Genomic DNA, 27,540 nt, shown 5'->3' on the forward strand with positions numbered 1-27,540 from the left:
TGCTGCAGAGTCTTGTCAACCAAGACAGCCCCACAGCATCCAGAGCCTTAAGGAACTCCGGGCGGATCTCATCCACCCCCGGGGCCTTGCCGCCGAGGAGCTTTTTAACTACCTCAGTGACCTCAGCCCCAGAAATAGGAGAGTCCACTGCAGCTTCCCCAGGCACCGCTTCCTCAAAGGAAGACGTGTTGGTGGGATTGAGGAGGTCTTCGAAGTATTCCCTCCACCGATCCACAACATCCACAGTCAAAGTCAGCAGAACACCATCCGCACCATACACGGTGTTGATAGTGCACTGCTTCCCCTTCCTGAGGCGGCGTATGGTGGTCCAGAATTGCTTCGAATCCGTCCGGAAGTCGTTTTCCATGGCTTCCCCGAACTCTTCCCATGTCCGAGTTTTTGCCTCCGCGACCGCTAAAGCTGCACACCGCTTGGCCCGTCGGTACCCGTCCACTGCCTCCGGAGTCCTATGAGCCAAAAGAACCCGATAGGACTCCTTCTTCAGCTTGACGGCATCCCTCACTGCTGGTGTCCACCAACGGGTTCTGGGATTACCGCCACGACAGGCACCAACAACCTTGCGGCCACAGCTCCAATCAGCCGCCTCGACAATAGAGGTTCGTAACATGGTCCACTCGGACTCAATGTCCCGCACCTCCCTCGTGACATGTTCAAAGTTCTCCCGGAGGTGTGAATTGAAACTCTCTCTGACAGGAGCCTCTGCCAGACGTTCCCAGCAGACCCTCACAATGCGTTTGGGCCTGCCAGGTCTGTCCGGCATCCTCCCCCACCATCGCAGCCAACTCACCGCCAGGTGGTGATCGGTAGAAAGCTCCGCCCCTCTCTTCACCCGAGTGTCCAAAACATAAGGCCGCAAATCCGATGACACAACTACAAAGTCGATCATGGAACTGCGGCCTAGGGTGTCCTGGTGCCAAGTGCACATATGGACACCCTTATGTTTGAACATGGTGTTTGTTATGGACAATCCGTGACGAGCACAAAAGTCCAATAACAAAACACCACTCGGGTTTAGATCCGGGCGGCCATTCTTCCCAATCACGCCTCTCCAGGTTTCACTGTCGTTGCCAACATGAGCGTTGAAGTCCCCCAGTAGGACAAGGGAATCACCTGGGGGAGCACTTTCCAGTACTCCCTCGAGTGTGCCCAAAAAGGGTGGGTATTCTGAACTGCTGTTTGGTGCGTAAGCACAAACAACAGTCAGGACCCGTCCCCCCACCCGAAGGCGAAGGGAAGCTACCCTCTCGTCCACTGGGTTGAACTCAAACGTGCAGGCTTTGAGCCAGGGGGCAATGAGAATTGCCACCCCAGCCCGTCGCCTCTCACTGCCGGCAACGCCAGAGTGGAAGAGGGTCCAGTCCTTCTCGAGAGAACTGGTTCCAGAGCCCTTGCTGTGCGTCGAGGTGAGTCCGACTATATCCAGCCGGAACTTCTCTACCTCGCGGACTAGCTCAGGCTCCTTTCCCCCAGTGAGGTGACGTTCCACGTCCCAAGAGCTAGCTTCTGTAGCCGAGGATCGGACCGCCAAGTGCCCTGCCCTCGGCTGCCGCCCAGCTCACAATGCACCCAACCTCTATGGCCCCTCCTATGAGTGGTGAGCCCATTGGAGGGATGACCCACGTTGCCTCTTCGGGCTGTGCCCGGCCGGGCCCCATGGGGACAGGCCCGGCCACCAGGCGCTCGCCATCGTGCCCCAACTCCGGGCCTGGCTCCAGAGCGGGGCCCCGGTGACCCGCGTCCGGGCGAGGGAAATCTGAGTTCATTTTGTTGTAATTCCATAGAAGTCTTTGAGCTGCTCTTTGTCTGATCACTCACCTAGGACCTGTTTGTCTTGGGAGACCCTACCAGGGGGAATGAAAGCCCCCAGACAACATAGCTCCTAGGATCATTGGGACACGCAAACTCCTCTACCACGGTAAGGTAGCAGCTCAGAGAGGAGTAAAAGATTACAGTTGGTACAAAATGCGGCTGCTAGACTTTTGACAAGAACAAGAAAGTTTGATCACATTACACCTGTACTGGCTCACCTGCACTGGCTTCCTGTGCACTTAAGATGTGACTTTAAGGTTTTACTACTTACGTATAAAATACTACACGGTCTAGCTCCATCCTGTCTTGCCGATTGTATTGTACCATATGTCCCGGCAAGAAATCTGCCTTCAAAGGACTCCGGCTTATTAGGGATTCCTAGAGCCCAAAAAAAGTCTGCGGGCTATAGAGCGTTTTCATTTCGGGCTCCAGTTCTCTGGAATGCCCTCCCGGTAACAGTTCGAGATGCCACCTCAGTAGAAGCATTTAAGTCTCACCTTAAAACTCATTTGTATACTCTAGCCTTTAAATAGACTCCCTTTTTAGACCAGTTGATCTGCCGCTTCTTTTCTTTTTCTCCTATGTCCCACTCTCCCTTGTGGAGGGGGTCCGGTCCGATCCGGTGGCCATGTACTGCTCGCCTGTGTATCGGCTGGGGACAGCTCTGCGCTGCTGATCCGCCTCCGCTTGGGATGGTTTCCTGCTGGCTCCGCTGTGAACGGGACTCTCGCGACTGTGTTGGATCCATTATGGATTGAACTTTCACAGTATCATGTTAGACCCGCTCGACATCCATTGCTTTCCTCCTCTCCAAGGTTCTCATAGTCATCATTGTCACCGACGTCCCACTGGGTGTGAGTTTTCCTTGCCCTTATGTGGGCCTACCGAGAATGTCGTAGTGGTTCGTGCAGCCCTTTGAGACACTAGTGATTTAGGGCTATATAAGTAAACATTGATTGATTGATTGATGCAGAGATGCTGCCAGTGTGGAAAACACAAACAGCTTCTATGTAAAAGTTGCTAGCATGAGAGCCAGCGTAAGAACGCAATATTTTATAAATCACAGTCCAGACTTTAACCAAATAAAAAAGTAGAAGTGTAGTACCTGGCATGCAGAGGAGGAGGACCACCAACCCGGTCTTCAGACTCATATTGGAGTGAGTGAACGAGTAGAAATGAGGAGGAAGTGGTCATGGCGTTGGAAGAAATAGACAGGAAGAAGTAACCATCTTCTTCCTCATCTTAATGACAAACCACATCATCAAATGCACTTTTTTGTTGTTGTTTTTTCTTTGTAGGTCCCTGTAATAACACACTTCTGAAAACAAATCCGAGACTTTAAAGGAGGGGTCGGGAACCTTTTTGGTCGAGAGAGCCAAGAAGCCAAATATTTTAAAATGTATTTCCCTAAGAGCCATATAATAATTTTTTTTGAATACTGAACACAACTAAAGTGTGCCTTTTTAAGTAAGACCAACATTTCCAGAGTATAATAAGTCTCTTATTCTTTTGAATAACACTGTTATTCTGAAGATAACTGTGGAGGGGGCGTGGCCTGCGGACCTGCAGCAAAGCGGGATGTTTCCAGGACCGGCCTCGAAATCAGCGACAAGTGTGTAGACGGCCCACCTGGGCCTTTTTTATCTAATCACCTGTCGCTCTGTTATAAGCAGCAGCCAGGAGGAGAGACGGGGTTGGGGCTGGAGCCAGAGCGTGAGTGAGGACGAACGAGAAAAAGACAATTGCTGTAAAGCAACTGAGAGAAAACAAAAATAAAACAATATTGTAACCCTAAAACAGGCTCTTGGTGGTCTGAAGAACCCCCAGGAGGGCAAGCCCCACACTCACCAATAATAAATAAATGACTTCTTACCATTAACGCAACTTCTTGAACATAAAAATGCATGAGAATGTTTTATGTTTTGAACGTTGTTTTTATCACTGTGATTACACGTGGAATTATTCATTACTTATCCCGTTAAGCAATGTCAGCTCAGATTTATCCGAGAGCCGGAGGCAGTCATCAAAAGAGCCACATCTGGCTCTAGAACCATAGGTTCCCTACCCCTGCTTTAAAGCAAGCAAAAGAGTGCTTCTTTCGGTAGACCTAGGATGGTGGTTCTTTTCCTCTTTGGACGTCCACAGTTTCCAAAAATAATTTGAAAAATACTTTTACACTTTGCATCAGTCCATTTTCGATGAGCGACACCAGCTGCGTTTCTGGGTGTTGTTGATAAATACAATAAAATCGAATATAATAGAAAGTACCTTATTGATCCCACAGTTCGCTCACAATAAACAATAAATACTTAGGGATTTTTTTTACATGTGAACAATATACATACAGACTATTATACAGCATATTGTAAATAATATAAATACAGTCTATTATACATTGAAGTACAGTCTAAAAGCAAGATATGCATTATGCAGTCTGTCGTTACCAAGGACTTCCTGTGTCGTTCCGTGTTGCATTTTGGGAGTCTCAGCCTTCCACTGAATGTGTTCATTCTCTCCGCCAGGTCCAAGTGTAGTGGGTGGGTGTTGTCCACAATGGAGAGGTGCTAGACATGGATTTGGCTGTGCATAATAGAGTTTTAACTCCCACTTACAAATGTAGCCACCAACTCTAGTTACTGACAGTGTTTTTTTTTTTTTAAGTGTTCCTAAGCCCATGTGGCGATATCCTTTACACACTGATGTCGCTTTTTGATGCAGAGGGGTCGAATTCTTCGGCTTTGCCGCTTACGATTATGATTTTCTGAAAATTTTTTATGATATTACAGACCGTCGATGGTGAAAATCCCTAAATTCCTTGCAATAGCTGGTTGAGAAACGTTGCTCTTAAACTGTTGGACAATTTGCTCAGGCATTCGTTCACAAAGTGGTGACCCCTCGCCCCGTCCTTGTCTGTGAATGACTGAGCATTTCACGGAAGCTGCTTTTATACCCAATCATGGCACCACCTGTTCCCAATTAGCCTGTGGGGCGTTCCAAATAAGTGTTTTTTTTTGCCACTCGTGCCAGCTTTTTTGAAACATGTTGCAGGCATCAAATTCCAAATGAGAGAATACGAAGGTTAAGTATCTTGCAGTCTATTCAATTGAGTCTCGGTTGTGAAGGATTTGCACGTCGTCGTATTCTGTTTTTAGATGCGATTTACACAACGTGCCAACTTCACTGGTTTTGCAGATAACATTTGAGTTGATGCTGCTCTAAGATAAGACAAAAGGCAAGCTCGCCGGGCGATGAGAGGAAATGGTCGGCCCCTCCTCCTCCTACGTCTAATGTTACGAGATTTTAACACTTAGATCAGGTGTCGGGAACCTTTTTTGGCTGAGAGAGCCATGAAAGCCAAATATTTCCAAATGTATTTCCGTGAGAGCCATATCATATTTTTTAAAACTGAATACAACTAAATGCGTGCATTTTTAAGTAAGACCAACATTTTTAGAGTATAATAAGTCTTTTATTCTTTTTAATAACATTGTTATTCTGAAGCTAACCAATTATAAATAAAATGTCATATCTGTTGACCATGTTTTTGTTTGGCCATGTGCTGTTTGTCCTTTGGACTCTTTTAAGTTCCTGTTTTTTTCCCACTCCCTTGTCTGGTTTCCTTGGTTACTCATTTTGTCCACCTGTCTCTGGTGGACAAAACGCCCGCTCACCTGCATCCCGAGCACTAATCAGAGGCAGTATTTAAGCTCGTCTTTGCCAGTCAGTCTCCCTGTGCTGACTTGTTTCATGCCTCGCCATAGTTTCCTGCTTCATGCCATGCCAAGGAAGTTTTGTTTGATTTACGTTCCTAGTCTGTTTATGCGTTAGCTTTGTTCTTTAGCCCAAGTTGTGCCTCCCCTGTGAGCGATTTTTGTTTGTATATTTTTTTTAGTTCAAATTAAATCATGTTTTTACCTAAATGCCATGTCCCGAGTAGTCCGTCTGCCTTCCTGGGAGAACGACCTTGCAGTAAGCTGCAACCCCCCGCCCCCCTAATAGTGACATAAAATACTTCTTACCATTAATGCGACTTCTTGAACAGGTGCGGTAGAAAACGGATGGATGGATATAAATGTAGAAGCATTTAAGTCTCACCTTAAAACTCATCTGTATACTCTAACCTTTAAATAGACCTCCTTTTTAGACCAATTGATCTGCCGCTTCTTTTCTTTCTCCTATGTCCCCCCCTCCCTTGTGGAGGGGGTCTGGTCCGATGACCATGGATGAAGTACTGGCTGTCCAGAGTCGAGACTCAGGATGGACCGCTCGCCTGTGTATCGGTTGGGGACATTTCTACGCTGCTGATCCGCCTCCGCTTGAGATGGTTTCCTGTGGACGGGACTCTCGCTGCTGTCTTGGATCCGCTTGAACTGAACTCTCGCGGCTGTGTTGGAGCCACTATGGATTGAACTTTCACAGTATCATGTTAGACCCGCTCGACATCCATTGCTTTCGGTCCCCTAGAGTGGGGGGGGTTGCCCACATCTGAGGTCCTCTCCAAGGTTTCTCATAGTCAGCATTGTCACTGGCGTCCCACTGGATGTGAATTCTCCCTGCCCACTGGGTGTGAGTTTTCCTTGCCCTTTTGTGGGTTCTTCCGAGGATGTTGTAGTCGTAATGATTTGTGCAGCCCTTTGAGACATTTGTGATTTGGGGCTATATAAATAAACATTGATTGATTGATTGATAAGTGACATTTTAAAGCCCTCTATTGCTCGCTTTGAAGACATGTTTTTAATAAGTGTGCTGAAGTTATTAGAGGAACCTGCAAAGAAAAACCGCAGCAAAAGTGCATTTCATGGGGTGGGTTTATTCTTGCATGTCAATAAGATAAAGAGGAAGACAGTCACTCTTTCCTCTCGATTTCTTTGAACGTCATGACCACCTTCTCTTAGCGACCTGTGGACGCACACATTTCTACTTCTTCACTTACTCCAGTATGAGTCTGAAGACCGGGTTGGTGGTCCTCCTTCTCTGCATGCCAGGTACTAAACATCTACTTTTTCTATTTGGTTAAAGTCCTGACTCTGATTGATAAAACATTGCTTTCCTACATAGACTTTCTGCATGCATTTTTTTTTTGTGTGTGAGATTTTCCTTGCCCTTATGTGGGCTCTACCGAGGATGTCATCGTAGTTTGTGCAGCCCTTTGAGATACTTGTAATTTAGGGCTATATAAATAAACATTGATTGATTGATTGATTGAAAAGGATTTGCAAATCATTGTATTCTCTTTTTATTTACCGTTTACACAACTTGACAACTTTACTGCTTTATATTTAAACATTCCATCATTCAATATATTTACATATGTGAAACCCCCTGATAGTTATCAGTTCCCTTCTTCCTTCACGTATTTAGTTAAAAAAAACAAATGTTTGTATATTTTCCCCCTGAGTTACAGCCGGGGCTGGACAATTATGGCAAAATTGATAACCTCCATCATTTTGAGTGATATTGAAATAACGATCATTAACACAACGATTAATTTTATTCAATAAAAAAAGCACCACCAAAACTCAACTTTAAATAATATAACTCAAAAGAAGAACCACATATAGATTGGCAACGAATAAACAAGGAGTAAAATAATGATGGAAACATTTAAATAACAATAGCCATGGCAACGTTTTTTACCTTTCACACTTTTTTTTATGATATAGAGGAGTGGTCCCCAACCACCGGGCCGTGGCCCGATTGGTACCGAGCCGCAGAAGAATTTATTATTATTATTATTTTTTTTTTAATATATATATATATATATATTTTTTTTTTTATTAAATCAACATAAAAAAAACACAATATACACTTACAATTAGTGCACCAACCACAAAAAACGTCCCTTTTTCATGACAAAAAAAAAATCGGATCACAGAGACAGTGGTTTTCTGAAGTGTTCCTGAGCCCATGTGGTGATATCCTTTAGAGATTGATGTCGGTTTTTGATACAGTGACGTCTGAGGCATCGAAGGTCACGGTCATTCAATGTTGGTTTCCGGCCATGTCGCTTACGTGGAGTGATTTCTCCAGATTCTCTGAACCTTTTGATGATATTATGGGGCGTAGATGTTGAAATCCTTAAATTTCTTGCAATTGCACTTTGAGAAACGTCGTTCTTAAACTGTTTGACTATTTGCTCACGCAGCTGTGGACAAAGGGGTGTACCTCGCCCCATCCTTTCTTGTGAAAGACTGAGCATTTTTTGGGAAGCTGTTTATATGTAGGTATATATGTATATAAAGGTGTATATACAGTATAGGCCTAATATGATCAAACTTTCTTGTTCTCGTCAAAAGTCTAGCGGCCGCATTTTGTACCAACTGTAATCTTTTCATGCTAGACATGGGGAAGCCCGAAAATAATAGGTTACAGTAATCGAGACGAGACGTAACGAACGCATGAATAATGATCTCGGCGTCGCTAGATATCATTTTATGATGTCATTGATGTTGTTGTGTGTTTCAGGGCTGCTCTGTGCTGAGTGGGGGGGGACCTACTCTGAGGAGGAGATCTGTGCAATTAAAGGATCCACTGTGAAGATTCAGTGCGACTTTAAGTTCCCGGCCACAGAAAACGGGCGTGAGATCAAGGTCAAGGATACATTTTGGTTCACCAAAGATCCAAAGAAAGATCTGAGACTGGACCCTCAGTACTTTGGTGGTGTGCAGTCTGAGTGTCATGGCAACATCTGCAGTCTGACCATCGCAGACGTGAGACGGAGTGACGAGTACACGTTCAGATTCACAACTGACCATTCCAGAGGAGACTTCATCGTCAGGCCTGGTGTCAATGTGACCGTCACTGGTACTGCTTTCCATGAAACACATTTCCACCAAGCTCAGTCCAGTTTGAGGTCAGGAAGTCCAAGTGGTGGTTGTAGGCGGGGCATGCATTCCACACCCCTATAGGCCTTCAGTGATGTCCTACTTAGTCCGACTTAAAAAAAAACACATCATACCATGAATTGATTAACGAGGACCCCGACTTAAACAAGTTGAAAAACTTATTGGGGTCAATTGTAGGGAATATGTACTGTACTGTGCAATCTACTAATACAAGTTTCAATCAATCAGCAATTCTAACATATCTCCATGTGGTATTATCAAGATTAAAATAATTATTGAAAACATATCGAACGTGAACATACCAAAACCCAAAACCAGTGAAGTTGGCACGTTGTGTAAAAGGTAAATAAAAACAGAATATAATGATTTACAAATCCTTTTCAACTGATACTCAGTTGAAGAGACTGCAGAGACAAGTTACTTAACGTTCCAACTGATAAACTTGTTGTTTTTTTGGCAAATAGTCATTAACTTAGAATTTGATAGCAGCGACACATTGCAAAAAAGTTGTCACAGGGCCATTTTTACCACTGTGTTCCATGGCCTTTCCTTTTAACAACACTCAGTAAACGTTTGGGAACTGAGGAAAGACATTTTTGAAGCTTTTCAGGTGGAATTCTTTCCCATTCTTGCTCGATGTACAGCTTAAGTTGTTCAACAGTCCGGGGTCTACGTTGTGCTATTTTAGGTTTCATAATGCGCCACACATTTTCAACGGGAGACAGGTCTGGACTACAGGCAGGCCAGTCTATTACCGGCACTCTTTTACTACGAAGCCACGCTGTTGTGACACGTGACTTTGCATTGTCTCGCCGAAATAAGCAGGGGCGTCCATGATAACGTTGCTTGGATGGCAACGCATTGAAAAAGCAAATACAAATTACCCTAAGAACAATTTGTGAGATGAAAAGCAGTTAAATAACTTAAAAACAGTTAAAAAAGTTCAAAGTTAAAAACAGTTTAAAGTCTCATGCTGGGTTAAAAGCCAGTGAATAAAAATGGGTTTTAAGAAGGGTCTTAAAAATAGCCAAAGAAGGGGCCTGTCTCACATGGGGAGGGAGATGGTTCCAGAGTCTGGGACCCACAACAGAGAAGGCTCTGTCCCCTCTGAGCTTGAGCTTTGATTTGGGGACCTCCAGGATCAGCTGGTCAGCTGACCCGAGGGACCGGGTGGGGGCATAGAGGTGGAGCAGCTCAGAGAAGACCACGTAAGGATTTAAAAATGAGTAAGATCATTTTAAAACGGACTCTGAAACACAGCCAGTGGAGGGAGGCTAAAACAGGAGTAATGTGCTCTTTTTTCTTGTGTTGGTTAAAAGTCGGGCAGCTGCATTTTGGACCAGCTGCAGACGTGAGAGGGAGGATTGACTAATTCCAAAATACAAAGAGTTACAATAATCTAGCCGAGATGTGATAAAGGCATGGATTACTGTCTCAAACTGTTGCCTAGAAAGAAGGTTTTAACCTTGGCCAAATGACGTGTATAAAAAAAAAATCTGTCTTTCACCACTGTGCCAATCTGACGCTCCAGTTTAAAGTCACTGTCAACCAACACGAAATCCCAGGTTGGTGACCAATAGCAAACAAAGGAAGTAAGGATCCAGGTATTCAAACACCAGACGAGACAAGGCACGGACAGGATGCTGGAGAGAACAAAGGGAGGCGTGGGCTTATAAGACACATGAGGGTAATGGGGAACAGGTGGAAACAATCAGGGGTCAGGGATGATGTCAGACTGATGACACAAAAGGAAGGGCAGGTGACTTGAAACGAGAGGAGTTTCTTTTGCAATTCACAAGACAGTAGAAACCACGACAAGACGGCACTCACCGCGGTGTGACAAGGGGTTGTCGATACATGGACTCTGAGGTGGTTGTTTTCCCGGGAAGTGCAAAAACAGGAAATGAGTGGCCAAAAAACAAACAGAACATGACTAAAACAAAACATGATCACATAGACATGACAGCGGTTAGGATTCCTGTTTTTCACCCAGGCGGGCCGGGTTCGAGTCCCGGTATGGGGAACCGGTCTTTACCATGAATTGATTAACAAGTTGAAACTCTTATTTGGGTATTATCATTTCGTGGTCAGTTGTACGGTATCCCGGTGGCTCAGGGGTTAGTGCATTTGACTCACAATACGAAGGTCCTGAGTAGTCCTGGGTTCAATCCCGTGCTCGGGATCTTTCTGTGTGGAGTTTGCATGTTCTCCCCGTGACTGCGTGGGTTCCCTCCGGGTACTCCGGCTTCCTCCCACTTCCAAAGACATGCACCTGGGGATAGGTTGATTGGCAACACTAAATGGTCATAACGTGGCGCCAACGCAGAACTACAAACTTGTACAATGGAGGACATCTTGGCTTTTTTGGGCGTCCTCACATTCCGGAAGTCACCATTCGCTGTCCTCCAATCAACACACTGCACTGTATCTAGCTCCGCCCCTTTGGCTGCCCTACAAATGCACTTGGCTTCCTGACAAGTTATTTTGCTACCCGTCACGACTTGTGAGGACAAAAACCGAGCCAAACTGTACTGCCCTTTGGTGGAAGTGGACATGAAGACTTTTATTTTGAAATGACTGAAGTTTTCCTTTCATTCCAGATCTGAAAGTACAAGTGCCAGATCCCAGTCATGGGGATGTTCTGAAGTGTGTCAGCACCAATTGCAGTACTTTGTCTACTTCTTCATACGTCTGGTATAAGAATGGAGAGGAAATCCAAGATGCAAAGTCCCAAGAGTACACAGTAGAAGAGTATGACTACGTAAACAGTTTCTCCTGTGCTGTGAGAGGACACGAGCAAGCTGTGTCTCCTCCAGAGTGTGAGTGGACTCTTCAGTCTTCTGCTGCACGTCACATGTAACTTTGTGCTGACTCAGCTCAATGCTTCTTCCGTCTTTCAGGTGTGGGGTACAGGTCATGTAACAAGGTGGTTTACCACAAGAGACACATCTGTGCCATCCAAGGATCATCAGTGAACATTACCTGTGAATACATGAGCTGTGAAAATATCCTGACACAATTCTGGTTCCGCACAGATTCTAGTCACCGGTGGAACCCCTTCTTTACTGAAGACCCTCACTATGAAGTTCGTCTTGATTTACCTTCTGAGACTTCTGGAAAAAGCACACTGAGAATTAAAAATGTGAGGCAGAATGATTCTGCTGAGTACCGCTTCAAATTCACCACTCATTCTGAATGGAGTAGTATTTCACCTGGAAGCACCTTGACAGTCGCAGGTATGAACACACCTGACCAAACATGCCCAAATAATACAACTATGTTACAAAACCCAGCCTAAGTTGTTCAACAGTCCAGGTCTGATATTTTAGGCTTCATGTTATGCCACACATTTTCAAGGGGAGACAGGTCTGGACTACAGGCAGGCCAGTCTAGTACCGGCACTCTTTTACTACGAAGCCACGCTGTTGTAACACGTGGCTTGGCAGTGTCTTGCTGAAATAAGCAGGGGCGTCCATGATAGCTTTGCTTGGATGACAACATATGTTGCTCAAAAACCTATATGTACCTTTCAGCATTAATGGTGCCTTCACAGATGTGTAAGTTACCCATGCCTTGGCCACTACTACACCCCGATACCGTCACAGATGCTGGCTTTTGAACTTTGCGCCTAGAACAATCCGGATGGTTCTTTTCCTCTTTGACCCAGAAGACACAACGTCCACAGTTTCCCCCCAAAAATTATAAATGTGGACACATCAGACCCCTGAATACTTTTCCACTTTGCATCAGTCCATTTTAGATGAGCTCGGGCTCAGCGTTTCTGGGTGTTGTTGATAAATGGCTTTCGCTTTGGATAGTAGAGTTATAATTTGCACTTACAGATGTAGCGACCAACTGTATTTACTGACAGTTGTTGTCTGAAGTGTATTTCTGAGCCCATGTGGTGATATCCTTTACATGCTGATATCACTTTTTTAATGCATTACCGCCTGAGGGATTGAAGGTCCGTAATATCATCGTTTACGTGCAGTGATTTCTCCGGATTCTCTAAACCTTTTGATGATATTACGGAGCGTGGATAGTGAAATCCCTAAATTCCTCGCAATAGCTGGTTGAGAAATGCTGTTCTTAAACTGTCGGACAATTTTCTCACGCATTTGTTCACAAAGTGGTGACCCTCGCTCTGTCCTTGTTTGTGAATGACTGAGCATTTCATGGAAGCTGCTTTTACACCCAATCATGGCACCCACCTGTTCCCAATTAGCCCGTTCACCCGTGGGATGTTCCAAATAAGTGTTTGATGAGCATTCCTCAACTTTCTCAGTCTTTTTCGCCACTTGTGCCAGCTTTTTGGAAACATGTTGCAGGCTTCAAATTCCGAATCAGCTAATATTTGCAAAAAATAACAAAGTTTACCGGTTTGAACGTTAAATATCTTGTCTTTGCAGTCTATTCAACTGAACTCCCTGGTTTTGTACAATGAATACATTAGATTAGACAATAAAACATCTATATTACGTACAATACTGTATATTACATTATTTTAGAATTTTCTGCCGAGTCACTAATCTTTTCTAGTGTTTTAATGCGGATGAAGTGTAATTTTATTTAGAAATAAGTCAGCAGCCAATCACAAGAAGGCTGTGGGCTGCAAACTGGACTTTGGACAGTGGTGTTCCAGATGAAGCAGTCATGTGTGTATGTTGTGTGACTTGCATCTCCAATCAATATTAATATGACATCTTTCATGTTTGCTCCTCTGGCCTCCAGCTGTGCAGGTGCAGGTGATGTCAGTCAGAGTTGAAGATTCTCACCTTGTTGCACAAATGTTGTGTCATACAAGCTGCCTTCTAGAAGCTCCTTTGTCTTTTGTGTGGCAGAAGAATGGAGTGAATATAAAGTATGGAACCAAAGTAGAAGTCACCTTGTCACCTGGAGACTACATCACCTGTGCTGCACGACAACATCAACATATCAGCATCTCTCCTCGCCTGTGTGAGTGCTTCTTTCTTCCAGAAAAACATGTTGTGCTACAAAGCACTTCAGTAGGAAAACTACTCAAATCTTTCTTGTTTGTCTTCCAACTGCAAAGTAGTAAACAACACAAACAACACAGTAGTTATTATTCCTGCTTAGGTCGCACTTGTTGCTAGGTAGACTTCGGCAGGAAGGCATTGAGGCAAAATCAAGCAGAAAAACCCCACTTTAAATATTATGAGACATGAACCTTTCATTGGATCACTACTCTGTATTGTCTGTGAAACACTTATTGTACAGAAATAGTCATACTTGACAAACATTCTTTGCATATTTGTTACATGTATTGTTTATCCAAAGGAAGGCTAGTTAGTTAGTTGATTATTTAGTTGGTTAGTCAGATAGTTAATTAGTTAGCCTGTTTTGCCATACAATTTTTCATCAAACCTAGTGGAAGGATGTCACATGATCCAAAGAAGAAATACATACATTGTTTTCTCTCATTTTTTTTTCTTCTAATGAAAAAAATAAAAATAAAAATTGTATATATTTGTACATATATATTAGATAGATTAGATTAGATTAGATCGTACTTTATTTATTCCGTCAGGAGAGTTCCATCAGGAAAATTAAAATTTTCAGCACAATCCCATTCAAGATCAGACAAACATTACAGGGAGACAGAACAGGATTGCTGACGGGTCTGCCGGCTTCCAGCGCCCTTTACAAAAAAGATGACATACAGGTAAACGGGGGGAAGATGGGAGAAAAGAATAGAAGATTAAAATAAAATTTAAAAAATCGGTCTTAGCCTGGGCCCTGGAGTGGGGGTGCAGACTGAGGCCAAGTGAAAAAAACAACAACTCATAGCCATAGTACACATCCCTCTTCCATGTGTGTAAGAGGGAAACATCAAACATCAAAGAACACAGAGGACATTAAAGACATTAAAGCAGCAGATACAACCAGACACTTCTACATACAGCTATGAATAAAAAGTAAAAGAAACATATCCACTGTGGTGGCCTCTGCGGTGTTCCACGCAGTCGTCCGCTGGGGTGGAGGGAGCATGGCCAGAGACAGGAGCAGACCCAACAAAGCAACCAAGACAGCCGACTCCACTCTCCAGTGTCCAGTCCGCATGGATGAGCGAGGATACGTCCAAGGTGACTGAGGTGTCCGACACCTGCTCATCCAGCCAAGACACAGCGAAGCCTCTCCGTCCCAGTAGCTCAGTGCTAGCTCTGCAGTCCTGTCCCCTCATCCGCATCTCCTCCAGTCCCTCCAAACAGACTCTGGTGTAGCAGAGACCCAGCAGCTGGTCTCCATGGCCAAAAGGCTCCCGGGAGGCGGATTCAGAAGTCCACAAAAAAAGCACCACAGAGGTCACGAAAGTGCCACCCCTTGTCACACGGTCCCAAAGGGTCCTGGACCAGAAGGCAAAAAAATATAATAACCCATGAAAACAAGAAGGAAACACAAAAGGATGACACAAGAGCACAGAGCTCCTGCCTACAGCAGCCACTACAGCAGCGCCATCTTGGGAAAAAAAAAAAAATAATGATAAAAGTTGATGTAGATGCCCATATCGGCTGTTCAGATTTACTTTACAAAAGAGAAGTGTAGGATACTTCCCTTGATGCCTTATTTGTATTTGACTTTATGAAATGTATTTATATTATTATTTTGGTGCAGCCGGGCCAAAGCAGGAGGAGATAGAAAGAGAGAAAGAGAAAAAAAAGGAAGACGGAGGGGGAAAATGTGTGGATTAGACAGATAAACATCAACAACAACAATAGAGCAACATCAGCAAATACGACATGTACAAACATGATGGTTAAAAGTGATAGCAAATAAGCAGTTAACGAAAATAAAAAATAATACAGAAATGACAATGAGCATTATTACACTACTGTCTGGCGGGCCGATTTTTGGGTGGTCTGGCGGTCGGGGGTGGATGGGGGTGCCTGGGCAGCCGCCTTGGGTTAGGTGGGGGGGCTGTCCCTCTCGTGGGTTGTTGGGCCTTTGGCCCCGGGTCTCCTTGGGCTTCCTCCTTCCACTGCGGCTGTGCGGGCCCGCCTGGTGCCGGGTTGGGGGGGCTGCTTGCCTCCCTTGTTGGGGCCCCGGCGGTGCTGCCCAACTGCCCTGCGAAAGTCCCGCTCCTGAGTTTTTCTCCGCCCTTATATATTTATTATTTTGATTTTTTTTTTTTTTTTTAGCATATTCTTTGAAGGAGCATAAGTATGGGTAGCATCTGTGAAATTTAATTTGCAGGAACGGAGTGAGTTTAGGGTTGAATTGTCCACCCTCATTCTATTCTCGGTCACTATCTTTCTAACCATGCTCAACACCCTCTCTGATGACTTGCAAGAGTACTTCTTCTTCCTCTTACCCGTCGTCGCCATGACTGTCTCTTCTTCCTTCTTCCGCTTCGTCTCCTTCTTGTTGTGAACTCTCCAAAAGCTGTGGATTTTATAACGTGACTGGGCCGGCACGCTGTTGATATGGAGAAAAAGCGGACGTGACGAAAGGCTGTCCTCACTCAGGTCCGCGCCTCATTGTCCGGCTGGAAATCGGGAGAAATTCGGGAGAGGCACTGAAATTCGGGAGGGTTGGCAAATATGATGTACTGTCAAGTGTAGTGGGCACTGGCGCCACCTACAGGGCTGGAGTGGAAGACGTCATGAGCAGTAAAAGGTGTTGAGGAGTGTTTGGCCTGGGTGGAGGTCTGCTGCTGCTGTACTGACTCATGTTTTTGTCTGTGCTGAAAAGAAGAATGTTTGTTCAATACTTCTTGGTTCTTCCTCCAGATGTCCTGAAAAGACCCTCAGTGTCTCTGAGTCCTATTGGTGACATATTGGAGGGTCGTCCCCTGACACTGACCTGCGACATCGACAACTTCGACTACTCCTCAGCAACAGTTGATTACTGCTGGTACAAGAAGAAGAATGTGTCTTCAGATGATGAAGTCCTCAGGAAAGGCCGACAACTGGTCTTCAAGCCCTTCAAGTCTTCAGACTCAGCAGAGTATTGGTGTACTGTGGAGAACCAGCTGGGGAAGAAGACATCAGAACCCGTCTTCATTGACGTCCAATGTGAGTACAACCCATTTCCAGTATGGATGTTTAGTATGTGAAGAGGATCCTGTTATTTCATGACAGTTTCCATGAATGATCCAGAGTTCCTGCATGAAAGTATGTTGTTCTTCAGATGCTCCAAAGCGTCCGTACGTGTCCGTAGTTCAGTCCAACGAGTTGGCGGCTGGCAGTCTGGTGAATCTGACCTGCAGCAGCGATGCTAACCCGGCCGCTAGCTACACCTGGTACAAGGAGAACATGTCGTCTCCTCTGGCATCAGGTCAGACGCTGACCATCAAAGACATCAGTCCAGGTCAGACGCTGACCATCAAAGACATCAGTCCAGGTCAGATGCTCGCCATCAGGAACGTCACAGAGCAGGGTGGCCATGATTATTACTGTGAGGCCAACAACAGCAGGGGGCGCCACATCATTGGTGTGCACGTGAGCGTGAACGGTAAGACCCACTCATGTCCAAAACACATCTGTGTCTCCTGAAGACATCTACTGTATGTCCGTGTGTAGGAATGTCCTGTAGAACAATAAACATCATCAGGCTGTTCTGTTCTGCTGTTGTGTTCGTGGGCATCCTGATCATTCTGACTCTGGAATTCAGGTAAAAATGCAGATTAATCCATCATCATTAATCTGATGAAACATTCTAACACAATTAACCCACAATGTTGGTGTGAAATGTTGTTTTGTAAAAACGGATCCTGTTTTGGTTAACATGAACATGATGCCAAAGGTGTTTACTTGTACTTCCTGGACAAGCTCAGCAGGTCTTTTTTTTTTTTATTCCAATCGCAGGACGACGTCTCCCTCGTCCACCGCGGATCCAAATGAGCTCGTTGAGACTGTAGAGGTGACATCTTGTTGGTTCTGGTGTCATGAATCCAGTCTCACTGTCATGGTATGTCCCCTTGTCAGGAGCTGGACCCTGGCGACTATGAGAATATCGATGCAGAAGACTCCCTGTGACGGACATCTTGACCATGAACAACCAAATTGTTTTAAAATATTCAAACAACAAAACCAACACAGTGCATAAACTCACAACAAATGATACACCTGCAAATCAGTGTGACTTCTGTTGTTGCGGTATCCGTAATACGCCGATAGGGAGAAGTCGGGTGTGTATTGACCTCCACCGAACCCCTGAGCCCGACTCACAGAACCCTTAGGGTTCGATCATCGAACCCAGGTTAAGAACCACTGCCTTAGATAGCTCCTGCAGCTCTTTAAAAGATGGCCTGTTAGTGCCCAACAGTTAAGTTAAAGTCCCAATGATTGTCACACACACACTAGGTGTGGTGAAATTTGTCCTCTGCATTTGACCCATCCCTTTGTTCTCCCCTCACCTCCCAGGTGAGGGGAGAACAAAGGGCGCCTGGGAATCATGCACTGTGGACCTCAGAGGTATGTGGGGTAGGATGGGAGTATAAACACATTAACAACTTCTTCTAGCAGGGGCTTTGTCCACACTGGCTGACACCCATAATAGAAAAAAGAAGAGTATTGTAAAAATCTGGACACTTTGTTGAGTAGTGGAATGTCTTGCAACGTTTGTATACAAAGATGATGTTGCGGGTCATTTTGTCCCGAACGCTTTACTGTGGGTAAATAGCCAAAATAAACAAGTCTCTTTGATGTACCTTTTACTTTGATGTACAATTGTTTGTATTTTAATTGCCTCTGAGACCCAGAGCCAGGTGTGTGAAGAGAGGGAACTTTCTCCCACTTGTCCTTGTCACTGTTCTCATGTCATCTCTTTGACAAACTCACCAAAAATGAGCTCCAGAAGGATGACATCTGAGGAGACAAGGACAAGTGTGAGAAAGTTCCCTCTCTTCACACACCTGGCTCTGGGTCTCAGAGACAATCAAAATACAAAGACTCCCTGTGACGGACATCTTGACCATGAACAACCAAGTTGTTTTAAAATATTCATATTTTCAATTCCCGCGCTGGAATGTCCAACAGGAAGAAAGGCAAGAATAGAAATACATCGCTCATGCACGGACAAAGGAACAGACAGAGAGACTAATTAAAAGAAGAATGAATTCAGATCAATAAATATCCCAAATATAAGTTAAAAGGAATGAAAACCATCCATACATCTTCTTCCTCTTATCCAAGGTCAGGTCGCGGGGGCAGCAGCCTATGCAGGGAAGCCCAGACTCCCCGCTCCCCAGCCATTTCATCCAGCTCCTCCCGGGGGATCCCGAGGCGTTCCCAGGCCAGCCGGGAGACACAGTCTTCCCAACGTGTCCTGGGTCTTCCCCGTAGCCTCCTACCGCTTGGACGTACCCGAAACACCTCCGTAGGGAGGCGTTCGGGTGGCATTCCGAACAGATGCCCGAACCACCTCATCTGGCTCCTCTCCATGTGAAGGAGCAGCGGCTTTAGTTTGAGCTCCTCCCGGATGACAGAGCTTCTCACCCTATCTCTAAGGGAGAGACCCGCCACCCGGTAGAAGAAGCTAATTTCGGCCGCTTGTTCCCGTGATCTTGTCCTTTCGGTCATAACCCAAAGCTCATGACCATAGGTAAGGATGGGAACGTAGATTGACCGGTAAATTGAGAGCTTTGTCTTCTGGCTCAGCTCCTTCTTCACCACAACGGATCGATACAGCGTCCGCATTACTGAAGACGCCGCACCGATCCGCCTGTCGATCTCACGATCCACTCGTTCCTCACTCGTGAACAAAACTCCGAGGTACTTAAACTCCTCCACTTGGGGCAAGAGCTCCTCCCCAACCCGGAGATGGAAACTCCACCCTTTTCCGGGCGAGAACCAGGGACTCGGACTTAGAGGTGCTGATTCCCATCCTAGTTGCTTCACACTCGGCTGCGAAACGATCCAGTGAGAGCTGAAGATCTTGGCCAGATGAAGCCATCAGGACCACATCATCTGCAAAAAGCAGAGACCTAATGCTGCAGCCACCAAACCAGATACCCTCCACGCCCTGACCGCGCCTAGAAATTCTGTCCATAAAAGTTTTTAATAGAATCAGTGACAAAGGGAAGCCTTGGCGGAGTCCAGCCCTCACTGAAAATGGGTCCGACTTACTGCCTGCAATGCGGACCAAGCTCTGGCACTGATCGTACAGGGAGCGGACCGCCACAATCAGACAGTCTGTTACCCCATACTCTCTGAGCACTCCCCACAGGACTTCCCGGGGTACACGGTCAAATGCCTTCTCCAAGTCCACAAAGCACATGCAGACTGGTTGGGCAAACTCCCATACACCCTCAAGAACCCTGCCGAGAGTATAGAGCTGGTCCACAGTTCCACGACCAGGACAAAAACCCCACTGTTCCTCTTGAATACGGGGTTTGACTATCCGGCGTAGTCTCCTCTTGAGTACACCGGAATAGACCTTACCGGTAAGGCTGAGGAGTGTGATCCCACGATAGTTAGAACACACCCTCCGGTTCCCCTTCTTAAAGAGAGGAACCACCACCCATGTCTGCCAATCCAGAGGTACCGCCCTCGATGTCCACGCGATGCTGCAGAGTCTTGTCAACCAAGACAGCCCCACAGCATCCAGAGCCTTAAGGAACTCCGGGCGGATCTCATCCTTGCCACCGAGGAGCTCTTTAACTACCTCAGCACCAGAAATAGAAAATACCACCACAGAATTACCCAGGTACTGCTTCCTCATAGGAAGACATGTTGGTAGGATTGAGGAGGTCTTCGAAGTATTCCCTTCACCACCGATCCACAACACCTGCAGTCGAGGTCAGCAGAACACCATCCCCACCATACACGGTGTTGACATAGCACTGCTTCCCTTTCCTGAGGCGACGGATGGTGGTCCAGAATTGCTTCGAAGCCGTCTGGAAATTGTATACCATGGCTTCCCCGAACTCCTCCCATGTCCGAGTTTTTGCCTCCGCGGCCGCTGAAGCCACACACCAATTGGCCTGTCGGTACATGTCTATTGCCTCCGTAGTCCTATCAGCCAAAATAACTCGATAGGACTCTTTCTTCAGCTTGACGGCATACCTCACCGCTGGTGTCCACCAGCAGGTTCTAGAATTTCCGCCACGACAGGCACCAAACACCTTGCGGCCACAGCTCCAATCGGCCGCCTGGACAATAGACGTACGGAACATCGTCCACTCGGACTCAATGTCCAGCACCTCCCTCGTGACATGTTCAAAGTTCTTCCAAAGGTGGGAATTGAAACTCTCTGACAGGAGACTCTGCTAGGCGATCCCAGCAGACCCTCAAAATGTGTTTGGGCCTGCCAGGTCTGTCCGTCATCCTCCCCCACCATCGCAGCCAACTCACCCCCAGGTGGTGATCAGAAGAAAACCAACTGACAAAATAATGTCTCTGCAGACTCTGTTGTGTCGCCTTTCTCGCCTATTTCTCTATCTTCCATAGTTTGTTGTGGGGCTGGCAGAAGAACCGGACACACCTGAAATTGATTAGTCTGCATAATATATTAGCAGAGTGCATTTTGCTAGCAGTCGCTAGGTTCTCTCCTGGCGACTGCATGTGGTCTGCAGGAATCCCCCTGCGCCTGCTGCAACACCTTTTCCGCAGTCAGGTGTGGATTGTGTTTTGTTTTCACGGTGGCAGAGGGGTTAGTGCGTCTGCCTCACAATACGAAGGTCCTGACTAGTTTGGGGTTCAATCCCAGGCTTGGGATCTTTCTGTGTGGCGTTTGCATGTCCTCCCCGTGAATGCGTGGGTTCCCTCTGGGTACTCCGCCACCACAAAGGGAATAAGCGGTAGAAAAAATGGATGGATGGATGGGTGGATCGGTTCGCAGCCGAGTGTGAAGCGACCGGAATGAGAATCAGCACCTCCAAGTCCGAGTCCATGGTTCTCGCCCGGAAAAGGGTGGAGTGCCATCTCCGGGTTGGGGAGGAGACCCTGCCCCAAGTGGAGGAGTTCAAGTACCTAGGAGTCTTGTTCACAAGTGGGGGAAGAGTGGATCGTGAGATCGACAGGCGGATCGGTGCGGCCTCTTCAGTAATGCGGACGTTGTACCGATCCGTTGTGGTGAAGAAGGAGCTGAGCCGGAAGGCAAAGCTCTCAATTTACCGGTCGATCTACGTTCCCATCCTCACCTATGGTCATGAGCTTTGGGTCATGACTGAAAGGATAAGATCACGGGTACAAGCGGCCGAAATGAGTTTCCTCCGCCGTGTGGCGGGGCTCTCCCTTAGAGATAGGGTGAGAAGCTCTGCCATCCGGGAGCGACTCAAAGTAAAGCCGCTGATCCTCCACATTGAGAGGAGCCAGATGAGGTGGTTCGGGCATCTGGTCAGGATGCCACCCGAACGTGTTTAGGGCACGTCCAACCGGTAGGAGGCCACGGGGAAGACCAAGGACACGTTGGGAAGACTATGTCTCCCAGCTGGCCTGGGAACGCCTCGGGATCCCCCGGGAAGAGCTAGACGAAGTGGCTGGGGAGAGGGAAGTCTGGGTATCCCTGCTTAGGCTGTTGCCCCCGCGACCCGACCTCGGATAAGCGGAAGATGATGGATGGATGGATGGGTGTGCCACCCCTTTCGACACCATCGCCTTTAGTTCTTGCTGCCTTTTATACCTGACCTCGCATCAAAGAGGAACTTAACTGTTTTCCGTCTCTGCATTCACCAGAAAACAGTTTAAATAAGCAAATAAATAGGAATAACAAAAATGTATCAATAAATAGAAAACAAATGGCAAAACAATAAAGATGGATTAGAAAATCATAGTTGACCTGTCGGTTCACTGAAAGCTACACCCAAACTCAGCGTTATCTTGGGGAAACAGGGGTCTAGTCTCCATTGATTGCTTCTTTAAAAGGGATGTGTGGCCAGAAAAAGACCTACGGGTGTGGTTAGGTTAGCCGAATCAGACTGATTCTTTTTAGACTTTATTGCTTCAAAAGTAGCCTGAAACAGTATGAACTTGGATCTAAAACAGGGCATTCATTTGATTGGGCCGGTCTTTTTATCAAGGCGTTAAACGGCCTCGAAGGGGGGAATATGAAGTATCTGTAAATTGTAGTGTGTACATTTCTTTTAATATTGGTCCGTATTTCATCTAACCCAAGTCCCAAAATGTGTTGGGGGATTATTCCAACAAGGAAAGATGCCCTTAGATCAGTGGTTCTTAACCTTGTTGGAAGTACCGAACCCCACCAGTTTCATATGCGCATTCCCCGAACCCCTCTTTACTCAAAAATAAGTAACAAAGACTTAATTTAGAGTTTTTTGGAAACTAGGGAAACATATTCTAAGTGACCAAGACTTAATTTAGAGTTATTTGATTAGGGTTATAATAATGCCTTGCCAAATAAGGAAATTATGAAGTACTTAAGCATTTAAGTCTCACCTTAAAACTCATCTGTATACTCTAGCCTTTAAATAGACCTCCTTTTTAGACCAGTTGATCTGCCGCTTCTTTTCTTTCTCCTATGTCCCCCCCTCCCTTGTGGAGGGGGTCCGGTCCGATAACCATGGATGAAGTACTGGCTGTCCAGAGTCGAGACCCAGGATGGACCGCTCGTCGGGACCCAGGATGGACCGCTCGCCTGTATCGGTTGGGGACATCTCTACGCTGCTGATCCGCTTGAGATGGTTTCCTGTGGACGGGACTCTCGCTGCTGTCTTGGAGCCACTATGGATTGAACTTTCACAGTATCATGTTAGACCCGCTCGACATCCATTGCTTTCGGTCCCCTAGATGGGGGGGGGTTGCCCACATCTGAGGTCCTCTCCAAGGTTTCTCATAGTCAGCATTGTCACTGGCGTCCCACTGGATGTGAATTCTCCCTGCCCACTGGGTGTGAGTTTTCCTTGCCCTTTTGTGGGTTCTTCCGAGGATGTTGTAGTCGTAATGATTTGTGCAGTCCTTTGAGACATTTGTGATTTGGGGCTATATAAATAAACATTGATTGATTGATTGATTAATAATGACTAGTTAAGAGCCAACATGTTACTAATTTGCATGTTAATAACCAACTAATTAATGGTGAATATGTTCCCCATGCTAAAGTGCTACCATGTTGTTTTTACTGGTGCACAAAATGAACCGTGCATGAACATCAACTTGTTCAAACAACAAAACCAACACAGTGCATAAACTCACAACAAATGACACACCTGCAAATCAGTCTGACTTCTGCTGTTGCCGTATCCGTAATACGCCGATAGGGAGAAGTTTGTATTTACACGATGAGTCGGGTGTGTGTTGACCTCCACCGAACCCTTGAGCCCGACTCACCGAACCCTTAGGGTTCCATCGAACCCAGGTTAAGAACCACTGCTTTAGATAGCTCCTGCAGCTCTTTAAAAGATGGCTTGTTAGTGCCCAACAGTTAAAGGGGAACATTATCACAATTTCAAAAGGGTTAAAAAAAATAAAAATCAGTTCCCAGTGGCTTGTTGTATTTTTTGAAGTTTTTTTCAAAATGTTACCGGTCTCGGAATATCCCTAAATAAAGCTTTAAAGTGCCTTATTTTCGGCTCTCTGCGAAGACACTGGCCATTTCCCTGTGACGTCACACAGTGCTGCCAATGTAAACAAACAATGGGACTACCACAGCAAGATATAGCGACATTAGCTCGGATTCAAACCCGGATTTCAGCGACTTAAGCGATTCAACAGATTATGCATGTATTGAAACAGATGGTTGGAGTATAAATATATTGAAGAAGAAACTGAAGCTATTGAGCGAATAGCTATTGACGCTATTCATAGCCATAGCATGGCCGAATAGCTGCGTTAGCATCGCCGGTAAAATGTGCGGACCAAACGATCAGGACTTTCGCATCTTTTGACACTGGAGCAACTTAAATCTGTCGATTGGTAAGTGTTTGTTTCGCATTACATGTGGTTGGAAGGAAACGTAATATAGTTGCAAATGCATCTACAGGTTATCCATACATCTCTGTTCCATGTCTGCTTTAGCACCGCCGGTAAATAGCATGTTAGCATCGATTAGCATTGCATGTTAGCATCGATTAGCTGGCAGTCAAAATCAACAAAACTCACCTTTTTGATTTTGTTGACTATCGTTGCAAATGCATCTGCAGGTTATCCATACATCTCTGTGCCATGTCTGTCTTAGCATCGCCGGTAAAATGTGGAGAAACTCCGGCACATTCAATGGGGGTCTGGCGGCAGACACTTTGGCATCTTGGGGCCAGTGGTGCAACTTGAATCCCTCCCTGTTAGTGTTGTTACACCCTCCGACAACACACCTTCGAGGCATGATGTCTCCAAGGTTCCAAAAAATAGTCCAAAAAACGGAAAATAACAGAGCTGAGACCCGGTGTTTGTAATGTGTTGAAAATGAAAATGGCGGGTGTGTTACCTCGGCGACGTCACATTCTGACGTCATCGCCTCCAGCGCGATAAACAGAAAGGCGTTTAATTCGCCAAAATTCACCCATTTAGAGTTCGGAAACCGGTTTAAAAAATATATGGTAGGATGGGAGTATAAACACATTAACAACTTCTTCTAGCAGGGGCTTTGTCCACACTGGCTGAGACCAATAAATAGAACAAAGAAGAGTATTGTAAAGTATTTAACCCTTCTATATGTTGAGGGTCAATTTGACCCATTTCAGTTTTTGTGTTGATCAAAGTACTGGTTATCCTTTCTTTTTTTTGCTGACTTTTCCTCATCTAGGGTCATGAATCATCAATCAATCAATCAATGTTTATTTATATAGCCCCAAATCACAAATGTCTCAAAGGGCTGCACAAATCATTACGACTACGACATCCTCGGAAGAACCCACAAAAGGGCAAGGAAAACTCACACCCAGTGGGCAGGGAGAATTCACATCCAGTGGGACGCCAGTGACAATGATGACAATGAGAAACCTTGGAGAGGACCTCAGATGTGGGCAACCCCCCCCCCCTCTAGGGGACCGAAAGCAATGGATGTCGAGCGGGTCTAACATGATACTGTGAAAGTTCAATCCATAGTGGCTCCAACACAGCCGCGAGAGTTCAGTTCAAAGCGGATCCAAGACAGCAGCGAGAGTCCCGTCCACAGGAGACCATCTCAAGCGGAGGCGGATCAGCAGCGTAGAGATGTCCCCAACCGATACAGGCGAGCGGTCCATCCTGGGTCCCGACGAGCGGTCCATCCTGGGTCTCGACTCTGGACAGCCAGTACTTCATCCATGGTCATCGGACCGGACCCCCTCCACAAGGGAGGGGAGACATAGGAGAAAGAAAAGAAGCGGCAGATCAACTGGTCTAAAAAGGAGGTCTATTTAAAGGCTAGAGTATACAGATGAGTTTTAAGGTGAGACTTAAATGCTTCTACTGAGGTGGCATCTCGAACTGTTACCGGGAGGGCATTCCAGAGTATCCTCCAAGTTTGTTGCAGAACCTCTAAGGTGGGGCTCGCTTGATCAAATAAAGCTTTTGTTCAACAATTCCTCACCGGCGTCATCTTTGATCCATGCACACCACCCAGTCGTCCTCAGGGCCGGACGAGGACGACAAGACCAGCAATGGCTTCCAGGCCGCGAAGATATTAAAAGGCCTGCCTGATGCATTGGAACCGTTCTCTGTTGACGTGACACAGAGTAGCGACAAGCTAACATTTGTAGAGTTTAAAACAAAGCTGAGGAGCCGTGAGATTACGGAAGAGCTTGGAGAAGACAGCCAAGTGAAAGTCGAAGGACGAGACGATCGGAAGGAGAAACTCACCTGTAGAGTGCACGTCAAGCGGTGGCTGAGGACCACATGTTCACATTCAAAGTGGAGCGAGTGGACGACGCCACGCTCAGAAGTGTGAAGTTGGAAGGCCTCATCGAAGCACATCATCACAAACCTTGCACTTTTTGTAACCTTTGACTCCAGTTTTAAGGCCTACTGAAAGCCACTACTACTGATATATAAACATCCTGTTGTGGGACATGCGCATTCTGCGAGTCCAACCTGAGGACCCGCTTGACAGCGCATTCCAGACACGCCCCTGCACTCATCAAGCGGACCGCGCCCACTCTTTGCCGCAGCCGGCCGCATTACACACCTGTGACTGATGACGAGGAGCTGCTTAAGAGACCAGTGGACCCAGGGATCCTTGCGGGAACTTAGTTCTCTGTTGAAGTACAGTAAGCGATCATCCTGCATTATGCAAATCCTGTTCTCCTTGTGTTCAGTCTCTCCGTGGTTCTCAGTGTCTTTTCCCGTGTCCCCGCAGAACTCTCCGTCACCTGCAAAGTCAGCTGTGCATCTCACTCTTCCCCGGATCTCCTTCGTCCTCGGATTGCTTCCTTCGTCCCTCGACTCCTCGCTTCCTTGCACGGACTACCCTGCCGGTCTTGCCCTTATTGGACTGCATCGCGTCTCTCAACACGCACCTCCAACACTTTGGTAAGACACTCCAGTTAACTTACACACATAGTCTCACACCACATACACTTTTGAATCTATAGTTCACATTCCATTCCCTTAGTTCGTTTTCTATTGTTTGATTATTATAGATATGTGATTTAACATTTATATATATATATATATTAAATCTCTGTACACTACTGCCACCTGGTGTCCGTTTGCCGTCACGTCCTTAGTAAACCACAACACATCCCAAGCGGAGGCGGATCAGCAGCGCAGAGATGTCCCCAGCCGATACACAGGCGAGCGGTACATGGCCACCGGATCGGACCGGACCCCCTTCCACAAGGGAGAGTGGGACATATGAGAAAAAAAAAAGAAACGGCAGATCAACTGGTCTAAAAAGGGAGTCTATTTAAAGGCTAGAGTATACGAATTAGTTTTAAGGTGAGACTTAAATGCTTTTACTGTTACCGGGAGGGCATTCCAGAGTACTGGAGCCCGAACGGAAAACGCTCTATAGCCCCGTTGAGAGTACG

At 46.2% G+C, this 27,540-nt stretch overlaps 1 protein-coding gene across 2 annotated transcripts; it reads left to right on the top strand.

Moving 5' to 3' along the window:
• Nucleotides 1-6,122: 6,122 nt before the first annotated feature.
• Nucleotides 6,123-18,325, top strand: LOC133561494 (B-cell receptor CD22-like). Of its 2 annotated transcripts, XM_061914803.1 has the most exons (11): nt 6,123-6,815; nt 8,296-8,634; nt 11,276-11,494; nt 11,576-11,911; nt 13,407-13,631; nt 16,424-16,708; nt 16,824-16,970; nt 17,004-17,147; nt 17,216-17,306; nt 17,501-17,555; nt 17,621-18,325. In XM_061914803.1, the coding sequence occupies exons 1-11, from the start codon at nt 6,770-6,772 to the stop codon at nt 17,669-17,671; spliced, it is 1,938 nt and encodes a 645-aa protein (XP_061770787.1). In that variant the 5' UTR covers nt 6,123-6,769; the 3' UTR covers nt 17,672-18,325. The 2 variants fall into 2 exon arrangements, with proteins under 2 accessions (XP_061770787.1, XP_061770778.1); XM_061914794.1 differs by having other exon boundaries at nt 16,824-17,147.
• Nucleotides 18,326-27,540: the final 9,215 nt, after the last annotated feature.

This window comes from Nerophis ophidion, linkage group LG01 (assembly GCF_033978795.1).
Source record: "Nerophis ophidion isolate RoL-2023_Sa linkage group LG01, RoL_Noph_v1.0, whole genome shotgun sequence".
NCBI classification, from domain to species: domain Eukaryota; kingdom Metazoa; phylum Chordata; class Actinopteri; order Syngnathiformes; family Syngnathidae; genus Nerophis; species Nerophis ophidion.

Coding starts and splice junctions, on each gene's coding strand:
- LOC133561494 (XM_061914794.1), top strand. CDS start 6,770: ATGAGTCTGAAGACCGGGTTGGTGGTCCTCCTTCTCTGCATGCCAG. Junction 17,307..17,500: donor ATTCTGACTCTGGAATTCAG/GTAAAAATGCAG, acceptor TTCCAATCGCAG/GACGACGTCTCCCTCGTCCA. Junction 17,556..17,620: donor AGCTCGTTGAGACTGTAGAG/GTGACATCTTGT, acceptor TCCCCTTGTCAG/GAGCTGGACCCTGGCGACTA.